Genomic DNA, 22,423 nt, shown 5'->3' with positions numbered 1-22,423 from the left:
CATTAGATCTCCAGGTGATTCACACACACTTGAAAGTTGAGGAAGCACTGAAATAGAATTCAGAAAAGGGACCTAGTCAAGTACTTGATTGAAAAGACAGGTTTTGTAATAATAAAAATACACAAATATGAAAAAAAAAATAATTTGGAAAATAAGATCCATAGAGCAAAGAATCAAAAAATGGAAATACTTATTTACTTGAAAACCCTGAAGAGCTAGTAAACTGGGAAATACCAGATTAGCAGACGGAAGATGTTGACCAGCTGTTATCCATCTGAGCCAATAATAAAATAAGAGGAAACAGACTTTTATTGAAGCACAAAATACTTTCATAGAAGGAAGAATTTCCTGACATTGAGGAGTGTTAAATATTTAATGGTGTTACTGTGAGATGTTACGGAATTCTTTGGGGGACAAATAGATACTTACTTCCTGGAGTATAGGCATGGTCCCATCTATTGATACGTTTAGAAAGAAGAAAGTGTTAGTCGCTCAGTTGTGTCCTACTCTTTGTAATCCCCTGGACTATAGCCCACCAGGCTCCTCTGTCTATGGGATTCTCCAGGCAAGAATACTGGAGTAGGTTGCCATTCCCTTCTCCAACACTTAGAGCAGGTATGAAATTGCTTCTCCCAGTGCTCTTTGACCAATCCATGTGCAGGTCATCTGCTGAGTTCTGGTTGTATGCCGTCTTATGATTCAGTTTTCACTGGACCTTTTTGGACCAGGCAGAAAATGTACTGCAGAATAGAATTAACTCTGTTTTTTTTTTTTTTTTTTGGTCATTTCAGAAAATGAGGAAAATACTCTCTATGTAGTTGCATGCAATCCCGTGTCCTTATACTTTATGAATATGACTGGGAAAAGCGGCCACTTTGTGGACCTTTTCGACATCTTCCCGAGAACGGCCAGTGGAATCTGGCACCCATTTGTGACGGTGGCACCGCTGGGAAACCCCCTAAAGGGTCAAGTGGTTCTCCACGAGCAGCAGGTAACGACGTGGCCTCATTACGTGAGGGACAGGCAAGAATGTTTCCCAGCCTGTCACTGAAAGTGTGTGCTTTCATAAGGACTGAGGAGAGGGGCTGCAAGAAGGAGTCAGGAGTTGTGTGTTATCAGTACCACAAGGCAGGCTAACGCCTTCTTCTCTGGGGGATTTCAACGTGGGCTTTATTCTTTGAAACGTGTTGAGTGAGGGTTTCCTAACCTCGGTACTAATGACATTCGAGGTTGGATAGTTCATTGTTGGGGGCTTTCTTGGTGGCTCAGCAGTAAAGAATCCGCCTGCAACGCAGGAGACGTTAAGAGATGGGGGTTCAGTCCCTGGGTAGGAAAGACCCCTTGGAGGAGGGCATGGCAACCCACTCCAGTATTCTTGCCTAGAGAATGCCGTGGACAGAGGAGCCTGGTGGACTGCAGTCCATGGGGTCGCAGAGTCTACATGACTGAAGAGACTGAGCAGCAGCAGCAGCGGTTCATTGTTATGAAGTTTGCATTCTCTGTGGGGAGATAGATAGCAAGTGCGCCAACGAATAAATATGCCAGTTTCAAGCAGTGATGACTGCCGTACAGTTCATGGGATCCCAAGAGAGTCAGACACAATCTAGCGACTAAACAACAACAAGAAAAAATGTCTTAGGGAAAGATGGGAGTAGGGTGGGAGGAGTTGGAAGAATGAGTAGTACTCAAGAGTGTTCAGATAGCTCCGCTTAGGAGATGACACGTTATCTGAAACCCGAAGGGCATTCTTTATGTGGAGACAGCTGTGTAGCTTTACTGCATGGAATTGTCTTAGTCCAGGGGTCTCCAGCCTCCAGGATCGAATGCCTGATGATCTGAGGCGGAGCTGATGTAACAGCAATAGAAATAAAGTGCACAATAAATGTAAGGTGCTCGAATCATCCTGACATCCGCCCCATCCCCCATCCGTGAAAAAATTGTCTTCCACAAAACTGGACCTGGTGCCAGAAAGGTTGGGGACCGCTCTCTTAGTCTGTTTGGGCTGCTGTAATGTAGGTACCATAGACAAGATAGCTTATAAACAGCAGGCATTTATTTCTCACAGTTCTGCAGCCTGGCAAGTCCAAGATCAAGGTGACTGCAGGTTCAGGATCTGGTGAAAACCTCCTTCCTAGATAGCGGTCTTTTCCCTGCGACCTCACATGGCAGAAGTAGCAGGGATCACATCCATGTGTCTTTTGTAAGGGCACTAATCCCATTCATAAAGTCAAAAAGGGCATTCCAAATGTCAAAAAGGACACAACTTAGTGACTAAACAACAACAAAGTTAATCTATACTATCCAACAGAAAGGGATACAATGTTTTTATAGACCTGTTACCCACCTGGTAGCTACTAAATAGTGTGTGTGTGTGTGTGTGTGTGTGTGTGTGTGTGTTCAGTCATTTTAGTTGTTTCTGACTCTGTGACCCTATGGACTGTAGCCCTCCAGGCTCCTTATCCATGGGATTCTCCAGACAAGTATACTGGAGTGGGTTGCCATTTCCTTCTTCCCAACCCACAGAATCTTCCCAGCCCAGGGATCGAACCCACATCTCCTGTGTCTCCTGCAATGCAGGCAGATGGGTTGCCATTTCCTTCTTCCCAACCCATGGAATCTTCCCAACCCAGGGATTGAACCCACGTCTCCTGTGGCATTCTTTACCACTGAGCCACCCGGGAAGCCCTGCAAATAGTATACTAAGCATATTATTCATTCATCAAGTAAGTATCATGTGCTTACTCTTAGGGATACTTCCATAAACAAAACAAAAGTCCTTGTTCTGAGAAGCTTGTATTCTGGTGCAGAAAGATAGACAATAAGCAAAATAAATAATTACAACTTAAATTAGATGATGAGAAACAAGGGAGAGTAAAATAGAAGGAAGACTGCCATTTAAAGCAGGGCGGGTGACTGAGAAAGTGATATTTAAGTGGATTTGATAGCGTTGAGGGAGAAAAGAGATATTGGGAAGCAGAGAGTTCCTAGGGAAAGGGAATTATAAATTCAAAGACCCAGAGGCTGGAATATGCCTTTGGATCTTTAAAGAAGTGTGGTGGGGAAGATTGAATGAGGGCCAGAGTATAAAGAGGCGAGGCCAAAGAGGTCCCGCAGTGAGTTGGGGCAGGACCATGGTGGAGGGTGGGGACACAGAGGTACAAAGCCTTATGAATCATTCTACGGTTCTGCGCTGCCTGTGAGGAGAGGGGAAGAAGGTCTTAGGGGGCTTCAAGCAGATGAGCAGCTAGATCCGACATATATTTTAGGGATTTCTCTAGCTCCTCTGTGGTGAATAGTCTACAGGTATGAAGGCAGAATGAAGGAAACTAATTAAGAGATTTTTTACAATGATTCAAGCAAGAGATCACCCAAGTTTGGAAGTCATCAGTAATGATGGATTCTATATATATTCCGAAGGTGCGACTTAACAGGATTTCCTAACAGATCAGATACATGAAGTGACAGAGTAGAAGCTAAGGTCAACTTTAAGATTTAAGGCTTCAGCAACAAAAAGGGTAGACCTGCCATGAACTGAGATGAGGAAGGAATTGATTTGGGAGGAAAAATTAGATGTGTGATTCAATTGGAGATGCCTATAACAAAGCCAAGTAGATGATTCTGCTGTTTAATGGAGAACAGGAAGCATAAATTGGGAAGTCACTGGAGTATAAATGTTATTTAAATCATGAAACTGAAAGCGATGACTAAGGGAATGGAATGTGGGTAGAAAAGAGAAGTCTCAGCTCTAAGCCCTGGAGCACTGAAATATGAAGAAATCGGGGAAAGAAGGAGGAATCGACCGAGGGGAACTGAAGATGAGCATCTAGTGGTGGAGATGAATAAACCAGGATGTGGCATTTCAGAAGCCACATGACGACTATCTCAAGGAGGAAGATTGATGATTAAATGCTGACAACGTGTCAAGGAAAAGGTTGCATACATTATTCCACATTATTCTTCCAGAGGCTCAGTGGGGTAGCTTTAGCAATATTTACATGTGAGGAAACTGAAGCTCACGGAGTTTAAATAACTGCCCAGTAAACACTTGGTAGAACAGAAGTTCAAGCCAAATCGGATTGACACCACCAGAATTAAAGTAGTTTTGTCCACTCACTGCAGAAAGGTGGGGGCAGGTAGTCTGAAATTTTTTTAAAGTTATTCGTCATAGGAAAATATTGAAAAAATGCAATGTTTTTACTTGTTAAGTATTTTAAGGTACTCTAAGAATAAAGCATTACCCAGAACAGTGCTTTTAGGCTGTTTCTAATCAAGAATTTTTTAAATCTCGTAAATAACATATCAGGGTTTCACTGAGTTAAGTAAGTCAACTTCAACTTTAGGCTTTGCCTAAGTAATTATGTTGAGGCAGTCCGAGCACAGGTTGGAAAAGAATTTCCAGACACAGAGCATTTCAGAAGGGAGTGAGTTTATTCAGAACAACGAGCAGACATAACGTGGGCACTGCAAGCGCAGAGGGCCGACCTCCTGACAGACCAGAGAGAGTCAGTTTTTGTGGGTTAATAACCAATTTTTATAGCCTCAGGGACAAAAAAAATTCCTCCTGGGCCGTTGGCCATGGTGATTGGTTGGGGCGCTATAGGGTGCTTACTGGAGTGGGCGTCTTTGCCTGATCGGGAGTCAGGAAGCTTGTCAGTGGTGACAGGAGCTTTTAGCAACAGTTGCAAAGGGGCTCGGTCAGCTTCGGAGGTGTCCTTGGTTCTGGGCTCGGCTTCTGTGGCCATGGTGCAAGGTCTTGCACCTGTGGCCTCGGGGCAGGACTCCACAATTATCATAAATTCTGAGTTAATCGGTTTTTTTCTGATTTTCACAACTTTTTTTCACTTTACTTTCTCCTAGAAGCAGAATATACAAATGTCCAGCTCTTGCTTAGAAAAGCTTGTGTCCATCCTATTGGAAAAGGTTTTACTTTGTAGAGTTCCGACAAAATATCAATGCCATTGAACTGATTTCTACAGCCAGAGGAAACTCTCATAAAAAGCACATGATATCTTGGTGATTTTTGATTAAGTGAAACAATCAAATTTAAATAGAAGTCTGATTTTGGAGTATTTTTTCAAAAAATCTTGCCAAATTTTCAACTGTCAAGTTTACAGATACCAATTCTAAAAGTATGAGATTTTCAGGTCCTCAGGAAGCAGTTTGTCTTCTCATAAGATCCAATTATTTGGCAACGTGGATCAGTTCCCTGCTCATGTATAATGACTTTCATCAAAGACAGTGTGTTTTTTGTATAAACCCACACTTCCCCTCCTGGCATTCTTACATGCTACCTGACTTTCCCCGTTGACCAGTTTCAGCGATTCTCCATGTTACCTCAATGCCCTGAGCAGACTTGCATGGCTTACCAGGATTTCTGTCTACCTGTCCTCTGTTTTATATTGTGTCCCCACTAGAGGATTAAGCCCTCCTTAATTCCAAATGAACGGCACATAACTGTAAAATTTAACAAATGATAAATAATTCTAATCTAATGAAAAAATGAGTGTGCGGCCTTCAGTTCCTTCTCCCCCATTCTGCCCTAGCTGAAAAGGGGGCTGAAATATTGTAAAGAAGTACTTCGGTTAATTCATCTATCCCTTGTCTTTATAGAGCTTGGCAACGGATGCATTTCACTGGTTGGTTTAAGAAGTTGTTCAAAAATTCCTTGCTAAAATAAAATCTTAAGTGAGGAAAGGGAAACTTCGCCATGCCTAAAAATAAAGCCTCCTCCCTCCCCCCTAACCCCACCCCACCATGAGATTACTTATTACATCTGTACAGAGTTTAGAATTTCAGACTTTAGGACATGGAGGTCATCCAGAGGTTACTTTTCTCCCAGTCAAATACAAACATAATAAAACTGCTCACTCGCTTCTCCTCCCTGCCCCCTTGGAAGGAGTGCCAAAACCACAGTTACATGTACTCATGTGTGACGCAAAATTCTATTTTTAAACTCAGACAGAATATATCATTAGTCATTTACAGAAGGAAACCATTAACATCTAAAAGGATGGAGCAGCAGAACTCCTTCATACTGCCAGTTGCTTCTAGAACTAATTCTAAATACAGCAGTGGCTGGAAACATGTATGTATACACACACATATAAAGATATGTTTTCTGTTACTTAGAAAGATCCAGTTTTTCGGTTCACTTTGGAAGTACTAGACCCTAAAAAGGAAGAAAAATGCAAAACTGTACTCATTTTTGTGCGTAACCATATCTGTTTAATCATCTACTTATTCTTCTACTTAATCACATTTGGGATCAAACATTATTTTTAGGACTTTCTGTTGCTTATAAAAGTTAATATTATCCAAACTGCTTAAGTGCTAGCGATTTGTGTTAATGTTGTACATATTTATCATAAGAGAGATTTTCTTCTTTAAAAAATACTAACTCAAAAAAAGATTTAATCTAGAATAGAGACTACAAAATTTTAACTTATTAGTACAACTTCTTAAGGAAAACTTTAAGGATTTTCCTTGAGATTTTTATCATATTCAAACTTTCAAATGCCAGGAATGGTGCTTCTTATATGATATGTTGATTTTAAAAAAGAATATTACTAATGCACATTCATTTTTTAAAAAATAAGCTTTTTATTTTGTACTGGGGTATAGTTGATTAACAAACAACATTGCGAAGGTTTCAGGTGAACAGTGAAGGGACTCAGCCATACGTACACATGTATCCTTTCTCCCCCAAACCCCTCTCCCATCCAGGATACCACGCAACGTTCAGCAGAGTTCCATCGTAATACACATCTGTAATGGAGAATTGCATATTACACAGAATGATGCATTCTAAGTGTCTTTATAAGAAAAACTTTAAGCTTTGTCAACTTGCTTAGAATTTTTTTAATATAGCCAATATTTGGAATATATGGAATAAAGGAAACTTCAGTGCAACTACTACTTTAATTCTTGAGCACTTCAGTAAAATTCGCTTGTAAAATAAATTGAAGCCACACTATGAGGTCTCAGATTTGCAGGTGAATCGTTAATCTATTTTCATTTCCTTTTATTTCCTCTCTAATTAGAATATGTGATAAAGGGCAAAAGTAATGATTATTCATCCTTGTATTCTTCTTTCTTCTTTAAATATAAGTTGGATGGCATCACTGACTCAATGGACATGAGTTTGGGGAAACTCCCAGAGATAGTGGAGGACAGGAAAGCCTGGTGTGCTGCAGTCCATGGGGTCACAGAGGCAGACATAGCGACTGAACAACAACAACAAATAAATGTTATGGAAGAAATGAGCAGACTTTTCATATTTTGTATATATTTTACAAAATATATAGTAATTCTTTGGATGCTTTGTGATTTTATTTTCCCCAAAGAAAGTTCTTTAAATGAAAAGTTCATAAGGGTTAGGATAACTGAAGGAGCCCCAGATTTTAATAAGACAAAACAAAATGAACCAAAATAAGAGAGGAAAAAAAGACAATTACATAACAATGAGGCTTGAGAAAAAATTTGTCCGTGCCTTTTTGTAAACCTGTTAGTCTGACCTTCAAATGTCTTTAAATTTTAACTGAAAACCCAGCTTCTTTACATTCCTTTGAAATATTCAATCTTTTCTGGCTTTGTAAATTTTAAGTTCTTATTTCATGTGTTTCTATTCACTTATTTTAATGTCTAAGGTTAATTTTTTTTTAGTTTTTTTTTTTTTTTTTCTTGAAAAAATCCTCCTAATTTCTGGGAGGTTATTACTTCATTTGCATAACTGTGATGAATGCTGCTGGAGCCATCTCTTGTCACTGTGTTATCACAGCACGAGCTGTGAAAGTTCCCAAGCTCAGTGAATGACAAGATGCAGAAATACTCATTACCAGCTTGGTTCTTGGGGTCCTTGATATTTTCTTGCAAATCCATCTTTATATCATGTACATATTTTCTGAGTTGAACCTGCATTTGTGAAAAGAATAAATGAGATTCAGTTATGCACGGTGTGTTGTTGTTCAGTCGCTAAGTTGTGTCTGACTCTTTGTGATGCCGTGGACTGCAGCACACCAGGCTTCCCGGTCCTTCACTGTCTCCCCGAGTTTGCTCAGACACATGTCCATCGAGTTGGTGATGCCATCCAGCCATCTCAGCCTCCGTTGTCCCCTTCTCCTCCTGCCTTCAATCTTTCCCAGCATCAGGGTCTTTTCCAATGAGACTTCGCATCAGGTAGCCAAAATATTAGAGCTTCAGCTTCAGTATTAGTCCTTCCAAAGAATATTCAAGGTTGATTTCCTTTAGGATTGACTAGTTTGATCTCCTTGCTGTCCAAGGGACTCTCAAGAGTCTTCTCCAGCACCATGATTCCTCAGGCCAAACAACTAACAGCATAGTCCCTCTCATCATCAGACAATTGAATGCATAGTGTAGGAGAGTTTTTCAACATGCTTTTTTTTTTTTTTTGTAAATCACTTAAAAATTTTTTTCAATTGAAAGATAATTGCTTTACAATGTTGTATTGGTTTAACTGCACATTCTTTAAGTGTAATTTTGATAAAAGTAAACAGACTTTTAAAAATGATCAAATGTCTAAATTTCCTCCTTAATACATAATAAAACAGAGTCATGGTTAAACCTAGCCTATATTTACAAGGGGATGGTTTTAAGATAAAATCTTCAAAGAAGAAAGTCTGCCTTACATAATTAAAAATATCCTCATTAAACCATGGAAGGCTTTAAATTCTGTACTATGGAAAATCACTTAGTGTTTTTATGGAGTCGTTTAAATATTTCAGTATTGTCATCTTACCTTTGGTTTACTTATCACTAAATAGCCTTTATTTCCAGGCTGCCAAGGGACTGCTGCTTTAAAAAAAAAAAAAAAAAACTATTCTCTTTATTTCCAGAGCAATGTCATCCTGTTGCTGGATCCCGCTAGCCAAGCCCTTCGCCGTCTCATCCTACCTTCAGAAGAATTTACAATGAAGAAAACTTCCTGGTGGAACAAGGAGGAAGCTGTAAGGAATACCCAGCCTGCCCAGTAAATTGCCAAGGGTTTTCTGTAGCTTTCTAACTGTAAAAATGCATGCCTGCCCTCCCCTTGTGGCACCTTCTGTTTGCTATAATGCACAAAAGAATTCTCTTATTAGGCACTTGTGAATTTTAATATGATACAAGTAGGTAGACGTAGATAGACGTATAACTAAGTATCAGTGTTCTTTTTGTATCCATCGCAGGAACATTTGAACTAATAATCATAGGACTTCATGAGCCATTTGTGTGTGATATTCATGACAAATCCCTAATCATGCAGGCACTTTAACCTGCTTTCCAGGTCTGTGTTAATGTTTTGAATTTATGTAATGAACCTTTGAGTGTAACATCTGGTTGTATTTACAAGATAAATAAATATTTTAGCTTAATAAACTAGTAATTAAACATTTTGGCCAACCCCAGGGAGTCTATTCTGCCATTCAGAAAAAGGTAATGGATATAAAACAGAACTTACCCTCTGCCCTGGACAACATAGCATGCTTATAGGTCTTAAAATGCCATGAAAAAAAGAGATATTTTAAATGTCATAAATAGATCCAAACCTAAGAAACAAAATATTTCCTATGTATTGACACTATGGTACAAACATCACAGTTAATCACCAGATAGCATGTTTACTTGTAATCAGATTTGGCATTATTTTTTTAAATATTATCCTAAAAATGTTTTAGTACATAGTTCACAGTGAATTTTAAAATATATTTTAATCCATGTTACCATAAGAGTCTTGGAACGGATGAAGAGGGGTAGCTTCTCAGAGAATTATATGTTTTACACATTGAAGAACTTTATTTAAGGAAAAGCAGCTGAAGAGACGTGATTGCATCCATCACAGTTAATGTGAATATTTTGTTTTTTCTTGTCTTTAGGAAACTTACAAAATGTGTAAAGAGTTTTCACACAAAAACTGGCTAGTGTTCTACAAAGAAAAAGGGTGAGTTTTTTGCTGTAGAGGGTTTAAACTGTGATTTTCTTCTGTCCATTCTCTTTCCTCCTTTAATTTTACTGTGTGCTAAGAGTTCCAAAGAATAGCAAGGAAAGATAAGAAAGCCTTCCTCAGTGATCAATGCAAAGAAATAAAGGAAAACAACAGAATGTGAAAGACTAGAGATCTCTTCAAGAAAATTAGAAATACCAAGGGAACATTTCATGCAAAGATTGGCTCGATAAAGGACAGAAATGGTATGGACCTAACAGAAGCAGAAGATATTAAGAAGAGGTGGCAAGAATACACAGAAGAACTGTACAAAAAAGAGCTTCATGACCCAGATAATCACGATGGTGTGATCACTCACCTAGAGCCAGACATCCTGGAATGTGAAGTCAAGTGGGCCTTAGGAAGCATCACTACAAACAAAGCTAGTGGAGGTGATGGAATTCCAGTTGAGCTATTTCAAGTCCTGAAAGATGATGCTGTGAAAGTGCTGCACTCAATATGCCAGCAAATTTGGAAACCTCAGCAGTGGCCACAGGACTGGAAAAGGTCAGTTTTCATTCCAGTCCCAAAGAAAGGCAATGCCAAAGAATGCTCAAACTACCGCACAGTTGTACTCATCTCACATGCTAGTAAAGTAATGCTCAAAATTCTCTAAGCCAGGCTTCAGCAATATGTGAACCATGAACTCAGAGATGTTCAAGCTGGTTTTAGAAAAGGCAGAGGAACCAGAGATCAAATTGCCAACATCCGCTGGATCATGGAAAAAGCAAGAGAGTTCCAGAAAAACATCTCTTTCTGCTTTTTTGACTATGCCAAAGCCTTTGACTGTGTGGATCACAATAAACTGTGGAAAATTCTTCAAGAGATGGCAATACCAGACCACCTGACCTGCCTCTTGAGAAATGTGTATGCAGGTCAGGAAACAACAGTTAGAACTGGACATGGAACAACAGACTGGTTCCAAATAGGAAAAGGAGTACGTCAAGGCCATATGTTGTCACCCTGTTTATTTAACTTATATGCAGAGTACATCATGAGAAAAGCTGGACTGGAAGAAGCACAAGCTGGAATCAAGGTTGCTGGGAGAAATATCAATAACCTCAGATATGCAGATGACACCACCCTTATGGCAGAAAGTGAAGAGAAACTCAAAAGCCTCTTGAGAAAAGTGAAAGAGGAGAGTGGAAAAGTTGGCTTAAAGCTCAACATTCAGAAAACAAAGATCATGGCATCTGGTCCTATCACTTCATGGGAAATAGATGGGGAAACAGTGGAAACAGTGACAGACTTTATTTTTTGGGGCTCCAAAATCACTGCAGATGGTGATTGCAGCCATGAAATTAAAAGACGCTTACTCCTTAGCAGGAAAGTTATGACCAACCTAGACAGCATATTCAAAAGCAGAGACATTACTTTGCCAACAAAGTCCGTGTAGTCAAGGCTATGGTTTTTCCAGTGGTCATGTACGGATGTGAGAGTTGGACTGTGAAGAAAGCTGAGCGCTCAAGAATTGATGCTTTTGAACTATGGTGTTGGAGAAGACTCTTGAGAGTCCCTTGGACTGCAAGGAGGTCCAACCAGTCCATCCTAAAGGAGATCAGTCCTGGGTGTTCATTGGAAGGACTAATGCTGAAGCTGAAACTCCAGTACTTGGGCCACCTCATGGGAAGAGTTGACTCATTGGAAAAGACTCTGATGCTGGGAGGGATTGGGGGCAGGAGGAGAAGGGGGTGACAGAGGATGAGATGGCTGGATGGCATCACCGACTCAATGGACATGAGTTTGAGTGTACTCCGGGAGTTGGTGATGGACAGGGAGGCCTGGCATGCTGTGATTCATGGGGTTGCAAAGAGTTGGACGCAACTGAGCGACTGAACTGAAGTTGTTTCAGTCGTGTCTGACCTTGTGCGACTCATGGCCCGTAACCCACCAGGTTCCTCTGTCCATGGGATTTCCCAGGAACGAATACTGGAGTGGGTTGCCATTTCTTTCTCCAGGGGATTTTCTTGACCCAGGGATAGAACCTGAGTCTGTATGTCTCCTGCATTGGTAGCCAGGTGCTTTACTCTGGCTTACTGTAAACTAAATGTAACCAAATTAGTATTATTTTATTCTAAAAGTACCTTATCCCACATTGCAGAACATTGAAAAACACACATAAAAAAACAGTGCTCAGAATTAGATAAACTGACTACTAGCATAGTGGCTGTGACTTCCCATTTTTAAATCTTATGGAAGCCTTTACATAGTTTAGTGTTTTATATCTCTATTTTCTCAACTAACATTTTTCTATGTTATCATCTAGTCTTAAAAATATTGTTTTTAGGGTTTTGTAATATATCATGATTCCCAACCTAGGGATCGGATCCAGGTCTTATGCACTGCAGGCAGATTCTTTACCATCTGAGCCACCAGGGACACCCAATATATCATGATTATGCTATGGTTACTCAACCAATATCCTCACCATTTCCTTTCACAGAGTTTTCTTTTTCTTTTCTTTTTTTCAGGAACACCCTCGCTGTGCTGGATGTTCTAGAAGGGCGAACTCACACCATCTCGCTTCCCATCAACCTCCAGACGGTTTTTCTCGTAGCAGAAGACAAATGGCTTCTGGTGGAGAGTAAAACAAATCAGTGAGTAGATCTACACAGTACCTCATGGAGTGTGCTCGGTTTTCCAGCGTCCTTATCTATAGCTCTGTCTTCCTGTGTCTGTCTTTTAACATTTCTGTATTTGGCAGGTGAAAGAAGAGGGGAGGGGAAAATTTAAATGTCACTGAAATGTCGCTTCATAGTGTAAATTATCAAAGTTTGTTTCAGATGATGACCTTGAAATTAACAGTGAAAGCATAATGACTTTTATAATATTTTATATTTATCCATCTTTCTTTGGGCTTTTTCCTATTAGCACACCAAGCATTTCACTGTATTCTCTGTATTCTTGCCAGTACTTCAAAATAGATTTTCCGATCATCTTTTCTTCAAAGGGCCATGGTCTCCACCCAAATGCCGTTGATTTTTGGAACTTCACAGACTGCACCCCTGAGAAGTTTCTTCTTCGCTTCCTCTTGCCTGCTCTTACTTGGTTATGTTTGTGTTTTGTGTTGCCCCCTCCACTGGACTGTGCACTTCTTGATGAAAGGACTTTCTGTGCGCTTAGCGTAACTAGGGTACACAGTAAGTCTTGAGGTCTGCTCCCTCGTGCGTCACTTTTCCTGGCCCCATGCAGATTTTCTGCTCCTCTGCGGACAAGCAGAAGTGTCCTGATGCAAAAGATTCCCAGCTACTTATACATCCCTGTTTTGGCAACTACACAAATAAGTAAAGCAAGGGAATTGTAGCAGTGAGGGCTTCTGTCCCTTGTTGTTGTTTAGTCGACTAAGTTTGTGACCCTAAGGACTGTATCTCGCCAGGCTCCTCTGTCCATGGGATTTCCCAGGAAAGAGTGCTAGAGTGGGTTGCCATTTCCTTCTCGAGGGATCTTCCTGTCCCAGGGCTCAAATCCTCGTCTCCTGCATTGCAGGCAGATCGTTATTGCTGAGCCACCAGGGAAGCTGGTACTGGTCACAAATCTGAGGCCGAGTTCCCTCTTACTGGCTGATCAGTCATATTAACAGCAGGCTCCATGATGGTATGGAATGTCTCTTTCGAGTTGCTTTTTTAATTTTCTTTTTTTTTACTAGCCTTTCCTCTTATAGGAAGCGTTAGGTTTTTAGTTCACATTTATGACTGCATTGTTATTATGGCAAAAGGAGAATGGGGCAACAGAGGATGAGATGGTCAGATAGCATCACCGACTCAGTGGACATGAACCTGAGCAAACTTTAGGAGATAGTGGAGGACAGAGGAACCTGGCGTTCTTCAGTCCGTGGGGTCACAAAGAGTCGGACACGACTTAGCCACTGAGCAACAGCAACAACTTTATACAGCGTTAAGAAGTTATTTTTTAAATTCACGATAAAACTCTGAAACTGCAGATTATACTCACAGTATGAAAAAGAGGCCCTGGGAGGGAAAAACTCTGATTTTTCCTAGTCTGGTCTCACAGTTATGAGAAAAGGAAAGACTGTTCATTCACTTAGGTGTTTTGTTTGTTTACAGGAAATATCTTTTAACTACACCTGCACACATCGAATCTAAGGACAGTGGGGTTTGCCAGTTGTATGTGTTGCAGGAGGAGCTTCCTAGCCCAGGGTTTGGAGTCATGCAAGGTAAGTACTGTGCTCTGTATGTATGCGGCTGTGCAGGTGCCCGCTTGATTACATACTCTCCTCTAGGATCATTTAAATACAGTTAAATCAACATATGTTAACTTTATACAGAAGAGAAAACTTAGTCACTGCCCTAGAAACAGTAAGGAAGAATCCATCATCTTTTAAGTTCTGTCTTTGCATATTTTTGACAAGTCAGAATGTTTATATATATGTAGGTTTCAAGTCTATTTTAGGATTGCATCATTTCTTTTTAACACAGAACATCAGAATTTCTACTTTATTCATCACAGTTTTTGGGGGTGGTGTGAAAAGTACTTAAGGAAAAAAATCTAAAATATACCATTGCTAACCAACCAGGTCAGTTTTACCTCTTTCTGCAGTACTGTCAATATTAATCTTTATTGCTAATAAAAATTTGAATTCCGTAAATGAGAAGATACCAAGATGTGAAAACTGAGTCTTCTCAGACAAAAAGCCATGAGTGTAATTGAAAGCATTTTCTCTTTTTTAATTTATGCTTTTCTGTTTGAGTTGGTGAGAATGAAATCTTGCAAAAATTAATTCCTGGAGCAATTTAGGGGCATATGGTGTTTAATGTTTCTCTGATACTTTTCAGAAACAGACCGCAGCATACCTCATACAATTTCAAGTGATCAACTGTCATCTGAAAATCTGAGTTCAGCTGTGGGACAAAAGATTTCCTCTCCAAACCGAATTCTCTCAGATAAGAATAGTTATGCTACAGTTGTTGTTGGTTTCCCAGATCTCATGGTAAGCTTAAATTTTTTAAATTATTGAGTAACTATTTCTTCCCCTCACTTTGGCCTAAGCTTTATAAACCTATTTGAGGGTAATTAAAAGTGGAATGATTTTTTGGTAAACATTGTTTGATCCCTGGGTTGGGAAGATGCCCTGGAGAAGGAAATGGTAACCCACTCCAGTATTCTTGCCTGGAAAATCCAATGGACAGAGGAGCCTGGTGGGCTACAGTCCACGGGGTCGCAAAGAGTCGAACACGACTGAGTGATTTCACTTTCACTTTCACTTTCCGATCAACATTCATTTTCGAGACCAGTCATTTAAAAATGCATTCTATATGGGTTCATTGCTTTTTAAAAATTAACATTTCAAATGTAATGCAACTATATAATTTAGTAAAGGAAAACTAATATTCTTCATACATGAGAGTTCATGGGGCAGATATATACGTAACCTACTGACAGTCACTTTATATCCTGTCAAGAGGGACAATTTGAGACTAACGAGGTAACATTTCTTCTAGAACTTTTAAGGGGAAATATGTTGAACCTCATTACTGTAGATGAAATTTTTCAACACTCATGAATACAATTCACTTTCCACTGAGTTTTGCTCTGACTTATATCTTTGCAGCATCCAGCTTATACTATAATGCTGGTAGTCTCAATTTAATTTGCTTTTAAATGGATCCTTCTGCTATTATTTACTATTATAAAGAAGGGGCTGTTTGTAATCGACTTCAAGAAAACAGGCACCATCTTCCCCTGAAGGAAATGTGAGAAGATAAAATAGGTTTATTTCAGTCCAAGTTGCCATCTAATAACCTTAGATGTAGCTCTGTGTGTTTTGATTAAATATTTAATTTTCATAATTTTCTTTGTAGCTTTTAGGTGGAGTGATAGAATCACTTAAAGATAAAATATTGGCTCTGCTTAATAGTACACCAGTCTGGCATATCTCAAAATTTTGATGTGATTAATGAATGATGAGTACTTCAGGGTTTAAGACTTTTGAAATCCAAAACCCAGTGGATAATATGTGGCTTAGGACTTTGCCATATGTCTGCCTAATTATCAAGCAAAAAACATTTGCTGTGGGTTATATAACTGAAAATGAAACATGTTGTTGGAATACAGCAGGCTTGATGAAATGAAGAGTTGTGTTTAATATGCTTGCCACAAATGCTTGCTGGGGTCAGTAGAGAAAATACTGGATCTGCTTTTCTGAAGGTGGAGCTGTTTTAAAAAATTGGTCTTTTGATTGAAGAAATTGACATAGAAATATAATGTCACTGTAAAAAGGTAAGAAAGCTGAGTATAAGGTAATGTTAGTATTGACCCTCTAGAAGTCCTTTGTAGATTATAGGCTAGAGACCTTGTTAAATTAAAAGCTCTATTCCCTGTATTTAGTACCCACCATGTAGAAGATGTTCATGAATTTTTGTTTAATGAAGGATTAGAGTCAGTTAGACAACCTTTCAGCATTTTATGAGAGCAGTCATATTTTTGAGACCCCCAATACAAGCCAGGCATTGCACTATTTTAAACCCTTTCATACATGATCATTAATTTTTATGACAATTCCACAAGGTTTTATAGATGAAACAATAAAAACAGAGAGGATCTATTCCCCCAGGCCACAAAGATATTGAGTAAGGAAGCTGTGATTTGAGCTCAAGAATGACTGGCCTTCAAACTCATGTCTTTTTATACCACAGTGTCTTTCTGCCTTTATGTAATTTTCATTTGACTCTTCATAAAACTATCAACAAAAGGGTATGTCATCTCTTATTAACGTTTTACAGCATTATCAGAGGCACCTGAATTATTGTAAACTTATTATAATTTTCTTATCCTACTATCAAATGGCCATAAAAATCTTTAGCAAGTGTCTTAGTGAACCCTCAAAAGTGAAATGTTAAAAGCATTCCTTTTAATATCAAGAGTAAGACAAGGATACCCATTACCACCACTTCTACTAAACACTGTACTGAGCATCTTAGACGTGAGCCATTAAAAATTTTAATAAATTGAATTTCATCAAAATCAAAAGCTTCCACTCTGTAAAAAGACACTGTGAGGAGAATTAAAAAACAATCTACAGACTGGGAGAAAATATTGGCAAATCACATATCCAACAAAGAACTGGTATCCAAAGTACATAAAGATTTCTTAAAACTCAAGAGTGATGAAACAAATAATCTAGTATAAAAAATGAGCAAAGGGAGGACCTGTGTGAGGTGTCAGAGGTCAGAGCCTGAGCAGGTGAAAAAGATATCCATAGTGGGGGAGGGAGGGACAGCTGGTGATGGGAGTCAGGTCCAGCCAGGATGAATGGCATCACCATGAAGGGGCAGGCTGGTGTGGAATGCGGGGGCCCCAGTGAGGTGAAGACTTCACTGATGCATGAACGTAGCTCAGTGCAGGCTATAAGGACCAAGCAGAGTGCAGGGGGCATTTGCCTGGAAGAGGAAGTTAGTGGTGGAGATAGGAGCTGAGTCATATACAGTGGAACTCAGCAAAAAAGTAACTGTGTTAAAGATAATGAAGTCTAGGTTTCTCTCTGTTTGAGAAGGGAGTTACAGATGCAGCAGGAAAGAAAACTAGAATGAGTCCTGTAGAGGTTGGTTAGGAATTGGATGCATCTGAGTGGACTCATGGTTTTCAATGTATTTAAGTAGATATAAAAATAAAATTGGAGGTGAATGTATTTTTTAAAAAATGGGCAAAAGACTTGGACAGCCTCTTTACTACAGAGGATAAAAGGATGGTAATTGAGTATATAAAAAGATGTTCATTAGTCATTAGGGAAATGCAAATTAAAACCACGATGAGATAGTACTACTACCCTACTGCCTATTAGAATAGCTAAAATTTAAAAAAAAATTAACACCCACAATACCAAGTACCAAGTATTATGCATAAGAAAGTCCCACTAACTCAGTGGTTAATTAGTCCCACTAAGTCAGGGATAAAGAATCCCCCTGCCAATGCAGAATACGCTGGAAATTCGAGTTGGATCCCTGGGTCGGGAAGATCCCCTGGAGAAGGAAATAGCAACCCACTCCAGTATTCTTGCCTGGAGAATCTGTGGACAGAGGAGCCTGGTGGGCTACAGTCTATGGGATTGCAAAGAGTCAGACATCACTGAGGGACTAAGTGCCAGGACATACCAAGTACTGACAAGGATGCAGTGCAAATCCAACGCAAATCAACTCTCACAGTCTTATGGAAGAGAAAGGGCAAACAATAAGACCTTTCTGAAGAAGAACCAGAATAAAAGGCAGAGGTACTTGCCCTCTAAATTTCAAGGCTTATTATAAAACCTAAGTAACTAAGACCATGTAGCATAGGCCACAGGAGTAGAAAAATACACAGTGAAACAATGCAATGCCTAGAAACAGATAGATCCATACGCATACGGAACTGCTTTCCCATACCAGTGCTCATCAGTGGGCAAAGGTTGATGATATTTGGACAGTTACTCTCCATGGACAAAAAAGGATGAGCATGGATCATAGCCTCATACCACTTACAAAATATTTCCTTAGGGATTAAGGAATTAAAAGTGAGAGGAAAAACCTCAAAATGTTTAGCAAATGTATAGGAGAATATCTTTGATTTGAGAGTAGAGAAGGATAAATATATATGGTAAAAAATTTAAAGTAAAGCAAGAGGGACTTGCCTGGTGGTCCAGTGATTAAGAGTCTGCCTTGCAATGTAGTGGATGAGGGTTCGAGCCCTGGTCGGGGAGTTAAGATCCCACTTGCCGCGGAGCTATTGAGCCCATGAGTTCTTGAGCCTTTGCACAACTAGAGAGTCCTTTCACCGCAGCAAAGGATCCCAAGTGGGACAATAAGACCTGACACAGCCAAATAAATAGATACGTTTTGAAAAAAAATTAAGTAAAGCAAGAGAAAAAAAATAATAAAAAATTCCAAGAGAGTTAATGTCTAGGAGAGATGAAAGAGACATGATTGGGAAGGGGGCCTCCAAGGTGCTTGAGAAATAATGGTGATACTGTTCCTGACGCCAGTTAGTGGATGCACTCAGCATTTTCCATTTAAAATAGTTATTTAGTTACTTGCAGCTATTTAAATTAACTATAGTGTTGTGCCAAAGTGGCAAATAGTGACAAAAAGATTCAAGACATTAGATCTGACAGAGTGCCTGAAGAACTATGGATGGAGTTTCAGGACACTGTACACGAGGCAGTGATCAAGACCATCCCCAAGAAAAAGAAGTGCAAAAAGGCAAAATGGTTGTCTGAGGAGGCCTTACAAAAAGCTGAGAAAAGAAGAGAAGCGAAACACCAAGGAGAAAAGGAAAGAGATACCATTTGAATGCAGAGTTTCAAAGAATAGCAAGGAGAGATAAGAAAGCCTTCCTGAGTGATCAAAGCAAAGAAATAGAGGAAAACAATAGAATGGGAAAGACTAGAGATCTCTTCAAGAAAGTTAGAGATACAAAAGGAACATTTCATGCAAAGATGGGCACAATAAAGGACAGAAATGGTAGGGACCTAATAGAAGCAGGAGATATTAAGAAGAGGTGGCAAGAATACATAGAAGAACTGTACAAAAAAGAGCCTCAGGACCCAGATAACCACGATGGTGTGATCACTCACCTAGAGCCAGACATCCTGGAATACGAAGTCAAGTGGGCCTTAGGAAGCATCACTACAAACAAAGCTAGTGGAGATGATGGAATTCCAGGTGAACTATTTCAAATCCTAAAAGATGACGCTGTGAAAGTGCTGCACTCAATATGCCAGCAAATTTGGAAACCTCAGCAGTGGCCACAGGACTGGAAGAAGGTCAGTTTTCATTCCAATCCCAAAGAAAGGCAATGCCAAAGAATGCTCAAATTACTGTGCAGTTGCACTCGTCTCACACTCTAGCAAAGTCATGCTCAAAATTCTCCAAGCCAGGCTTCCACAGTACGTGAACCATGAACTTCCAGATGTTCAAGCTGGATTTAGAAAAGACAGAGGAACCAGAGATCAAATTGCCAGCATCCGTTGGTTTATCGAAAAAGTGACAGAGTTCCAGAAAAACATCTACTTCTGCTTTATTGACTGCGCCACAGTTTGGTCACAACAAACTGTGGAAAATTCTGAAAGAAATGGGAATACCAGACCACCTTACCTGCCTCCTGAGAAATCTGTATGCAGGTCAAGAAACAAGAGTAAGAATTGGACATGAAACAACAGACTGGTTCCAAATTAAGAAAGGAGTACGTCAAGGCCGTGTATTGTCACCCTGCTTATTTAACTTATATGCAGAGTACATCATGCAGAATGCCAGACTGGATGAAGCACAAGCTGGAATCAAGATTGCCAGGAGAAACATCAATAACCTCAGATATGCAGATGATACCACCCTTACAGTAGAAAGTGAAGAGCCTCTTGATGAAAGTGAAAGAGGAGAGTGAAAAAGCTGGCTCAACACTCAACATTCAAAAAACTAAGATCATCACATCCAGTCCCATCACTTCATCACAAATAGATGGGGAAACAATGGAAAGAGTGAGAGACTTTATTTTTCTGGGCTCCAAAATCACTGCAGATGTTGACTGCAGACATGAAATTAAAAGACGCTTGCTCCTTGGAAGAAAAGTTATGACCAACCTAGACAGCATATTAAAAAGCAGAGACATTACTTTGCCAACAAAGGTCTATCTAGTCAAGGCTATGGTTTTTCCAGTGGTCATGTATGGATGTGAGAGTTAGGCCATAAAGAAAGCTGAGCACAGAAGAATTGATGCTGTTGAACTGTGGTGTTGGAGAAGACTCTTGAGAGTCCCTTGGACTGCAAGGAGATCCAACCAGTCCATCCTAAAGGAAATCAGTCCTAAATATTCATGAGAAAGACTGATGCTGAAGCTAAACTCCAATACTTTGGCCACCTGATGCGAAGAATTGACTCACTGGAAAAGTTCCTGATGCTGGGAAAGATTGAAGGCAGGAGAAGAAGGGGACAACAGAGGATGAGATGGTTGGATGGCATCACTGACTCGATGAACATGAACTGAAGCAACCCCGGGAGCTGGTGATGGACGGGAAATCCTGGCTTGCTGCAGTCCATGGGGTCACAAAGAGTCAGACACAACTAAACAACTGAACTGAACTGATACTGTTGTGCTAAGTCTCTTCAGTCGTGTCCAACTCTTTGTGACCTTATGGACTGTAGCCCACCAGGCTCCTCTGTTCATGGGATTCTCCAGGCAAGAATACTGAGGTGGGTTGTCATGCCCTCTTCCTGGTAATCTTCCTGACCTGTGGATAGAATCCAGGTCTTTTATGTTGCCTGCACTGGCAGGCAGCTTCTTTCTAAGGCCACCTGGGAAGCCCAACTATACTCTTATATTCCCTCATTTTAGTTATAATTCATTTCAAAATAAAAAAATACATTGTATACTTTACACTTGTATGAAAATTATGATTATAAATAAAGGAACTATCTTCTGCATTAAGAAAGGTTAAAGAATAATTTGATTTTCTTATGTTTGTGGAATATAAGTTTACCACTGGCATCTGCTTAAAGGACTGCACTGTAAAAGTTGTGAGTGTAGTTTATAGTATTTCAGTGCTTGAATCTCTCTTTTTTCCTTTTAGTCACCTAGTGAAGTTTATTCTTGGAAAAGGCCATCATCTTTGAGTAAATCAAGAGTCACTGATACAACATTCTATGGAGGAAAGAAGAAAAGTGGAACCGCGAAACAGAGCAATTGTGTGACTCTTTTGGATACTAATCAGATAGTCAGGATTTTGCCCCCAGGAGAAGTCCCTCTACAAGACATCTACCCAAAAGGTAAGAGATTTAACAATTCCTAATTTATCATGGTAGTCAAAGGTAGTTGGTTTTGATAGGAACATTTAACTTATCATTATCTTTCTATACTTACGAATAATTCTAACAGTTTAGTAGCTAAAAAGCCTTACATGTGCTCAGAACGTTTACACTAAACTTGTTACAGCGCATGATTGTACCCTCTGCTGTTAGAACTCATTGGCACTGCAGTCTATGCAGTAACCTTACTTAGACCATGTTTTCACAGAGACTTAAAAGTTATTAGAACATAAGGCGTAGAATGATGGTGCTAGTGGTGAAGAACGCATCTGCCACTGCAGGAGATAGAAGAGGCATGGGTTGGATCCCTGGGTCTGGAAGATCCCCTGGAGGAGCGCATGGCAACCAGCTTCAGTATTCTTGCCTGGAGAATCCCATGGACAGAGGAGCCTGGCGGGCCACAGAGCATAGGGGTGAAAAGAGTCAGACACGACTGAAGTGACTGCACACGCACACACAAGGCATAGAATATAGGGCCTGACTTTTGTGTTAAACTCCTGTGACTAAAGGCCAGTCTTATTCACTTCCCAGTGCTCTCAAAGTCAACCTACCTTTCTTACTGCATAACATGTGCCAGTTCCTGCACCGGTCACTTTCCCTCATAGAAATTCATTTAATTTTCAAAGTCCCATTGTTTCATTCTGTACTCTCAAATTCGTAT

At 39.8% G+C, this 22,423-nt stretch overlaps 1 protein-coding gene across 4 annotated transcripts in view; it reads left to right on the top strand.

The window, feature by feature from the left end:
• The window catches only part of VWA8 (von Willebrand factor A domain containing 8), a 401,096-nt gene that overhangs the window by 227,204 nt on the left and 151,469 nt on the right, over positions 1-22,423 (top strand). For all 4 annotated transcript variants that reach the window (XM_027557142.1, XM_027557141.1, XM_027557144.1 and 1 more), the window contains exons 29-35: positions 792-991; positions 8,853-8,963; positions 9,870-9,934; positions 12,448-12,573; positions 14,041-14,150; positions 14,770-14,924; positions 21,528-21,723. In XM_027557142.1, the coding sequence (XP_027412943.1) occupies positions 792-991; positions 8,853-8,963; positions 9,870-9,934; positions 12,448-12,573; positions 14,041-14,150; positions 14,770-14,924; positions 21,528-21,723 (963 nt within the window). The remainder of the gene's footprint in view (positions 1-791; positions 992-8,852; positions 8,964-9,869; positions 9,935-12,447; positions 12,574-14,040; positions 14,151-14,769; positions 14,925-21,527; positions 21,724-22,423) is intronic.

Source organism: Bos indicus x Bos taurus, chromosome 12 (assembly GCF_003369695.1).
Source record: "Bos indicus x Bos taurus breed Angus x Brahman F1 hybrid chromosome 12, Bos_hybrid_MaternalHap_v2.0, whole genome shotgun sequence".
NCBI lineage: Eukaryota > Metazoa > Chordata > Mammalia > Artiodactyla > Bovidae > Bos > Bos indicus x Bos taurus.
This window is presented reverse-complemented; position numbering and strand designations above follow the sequence as displayed.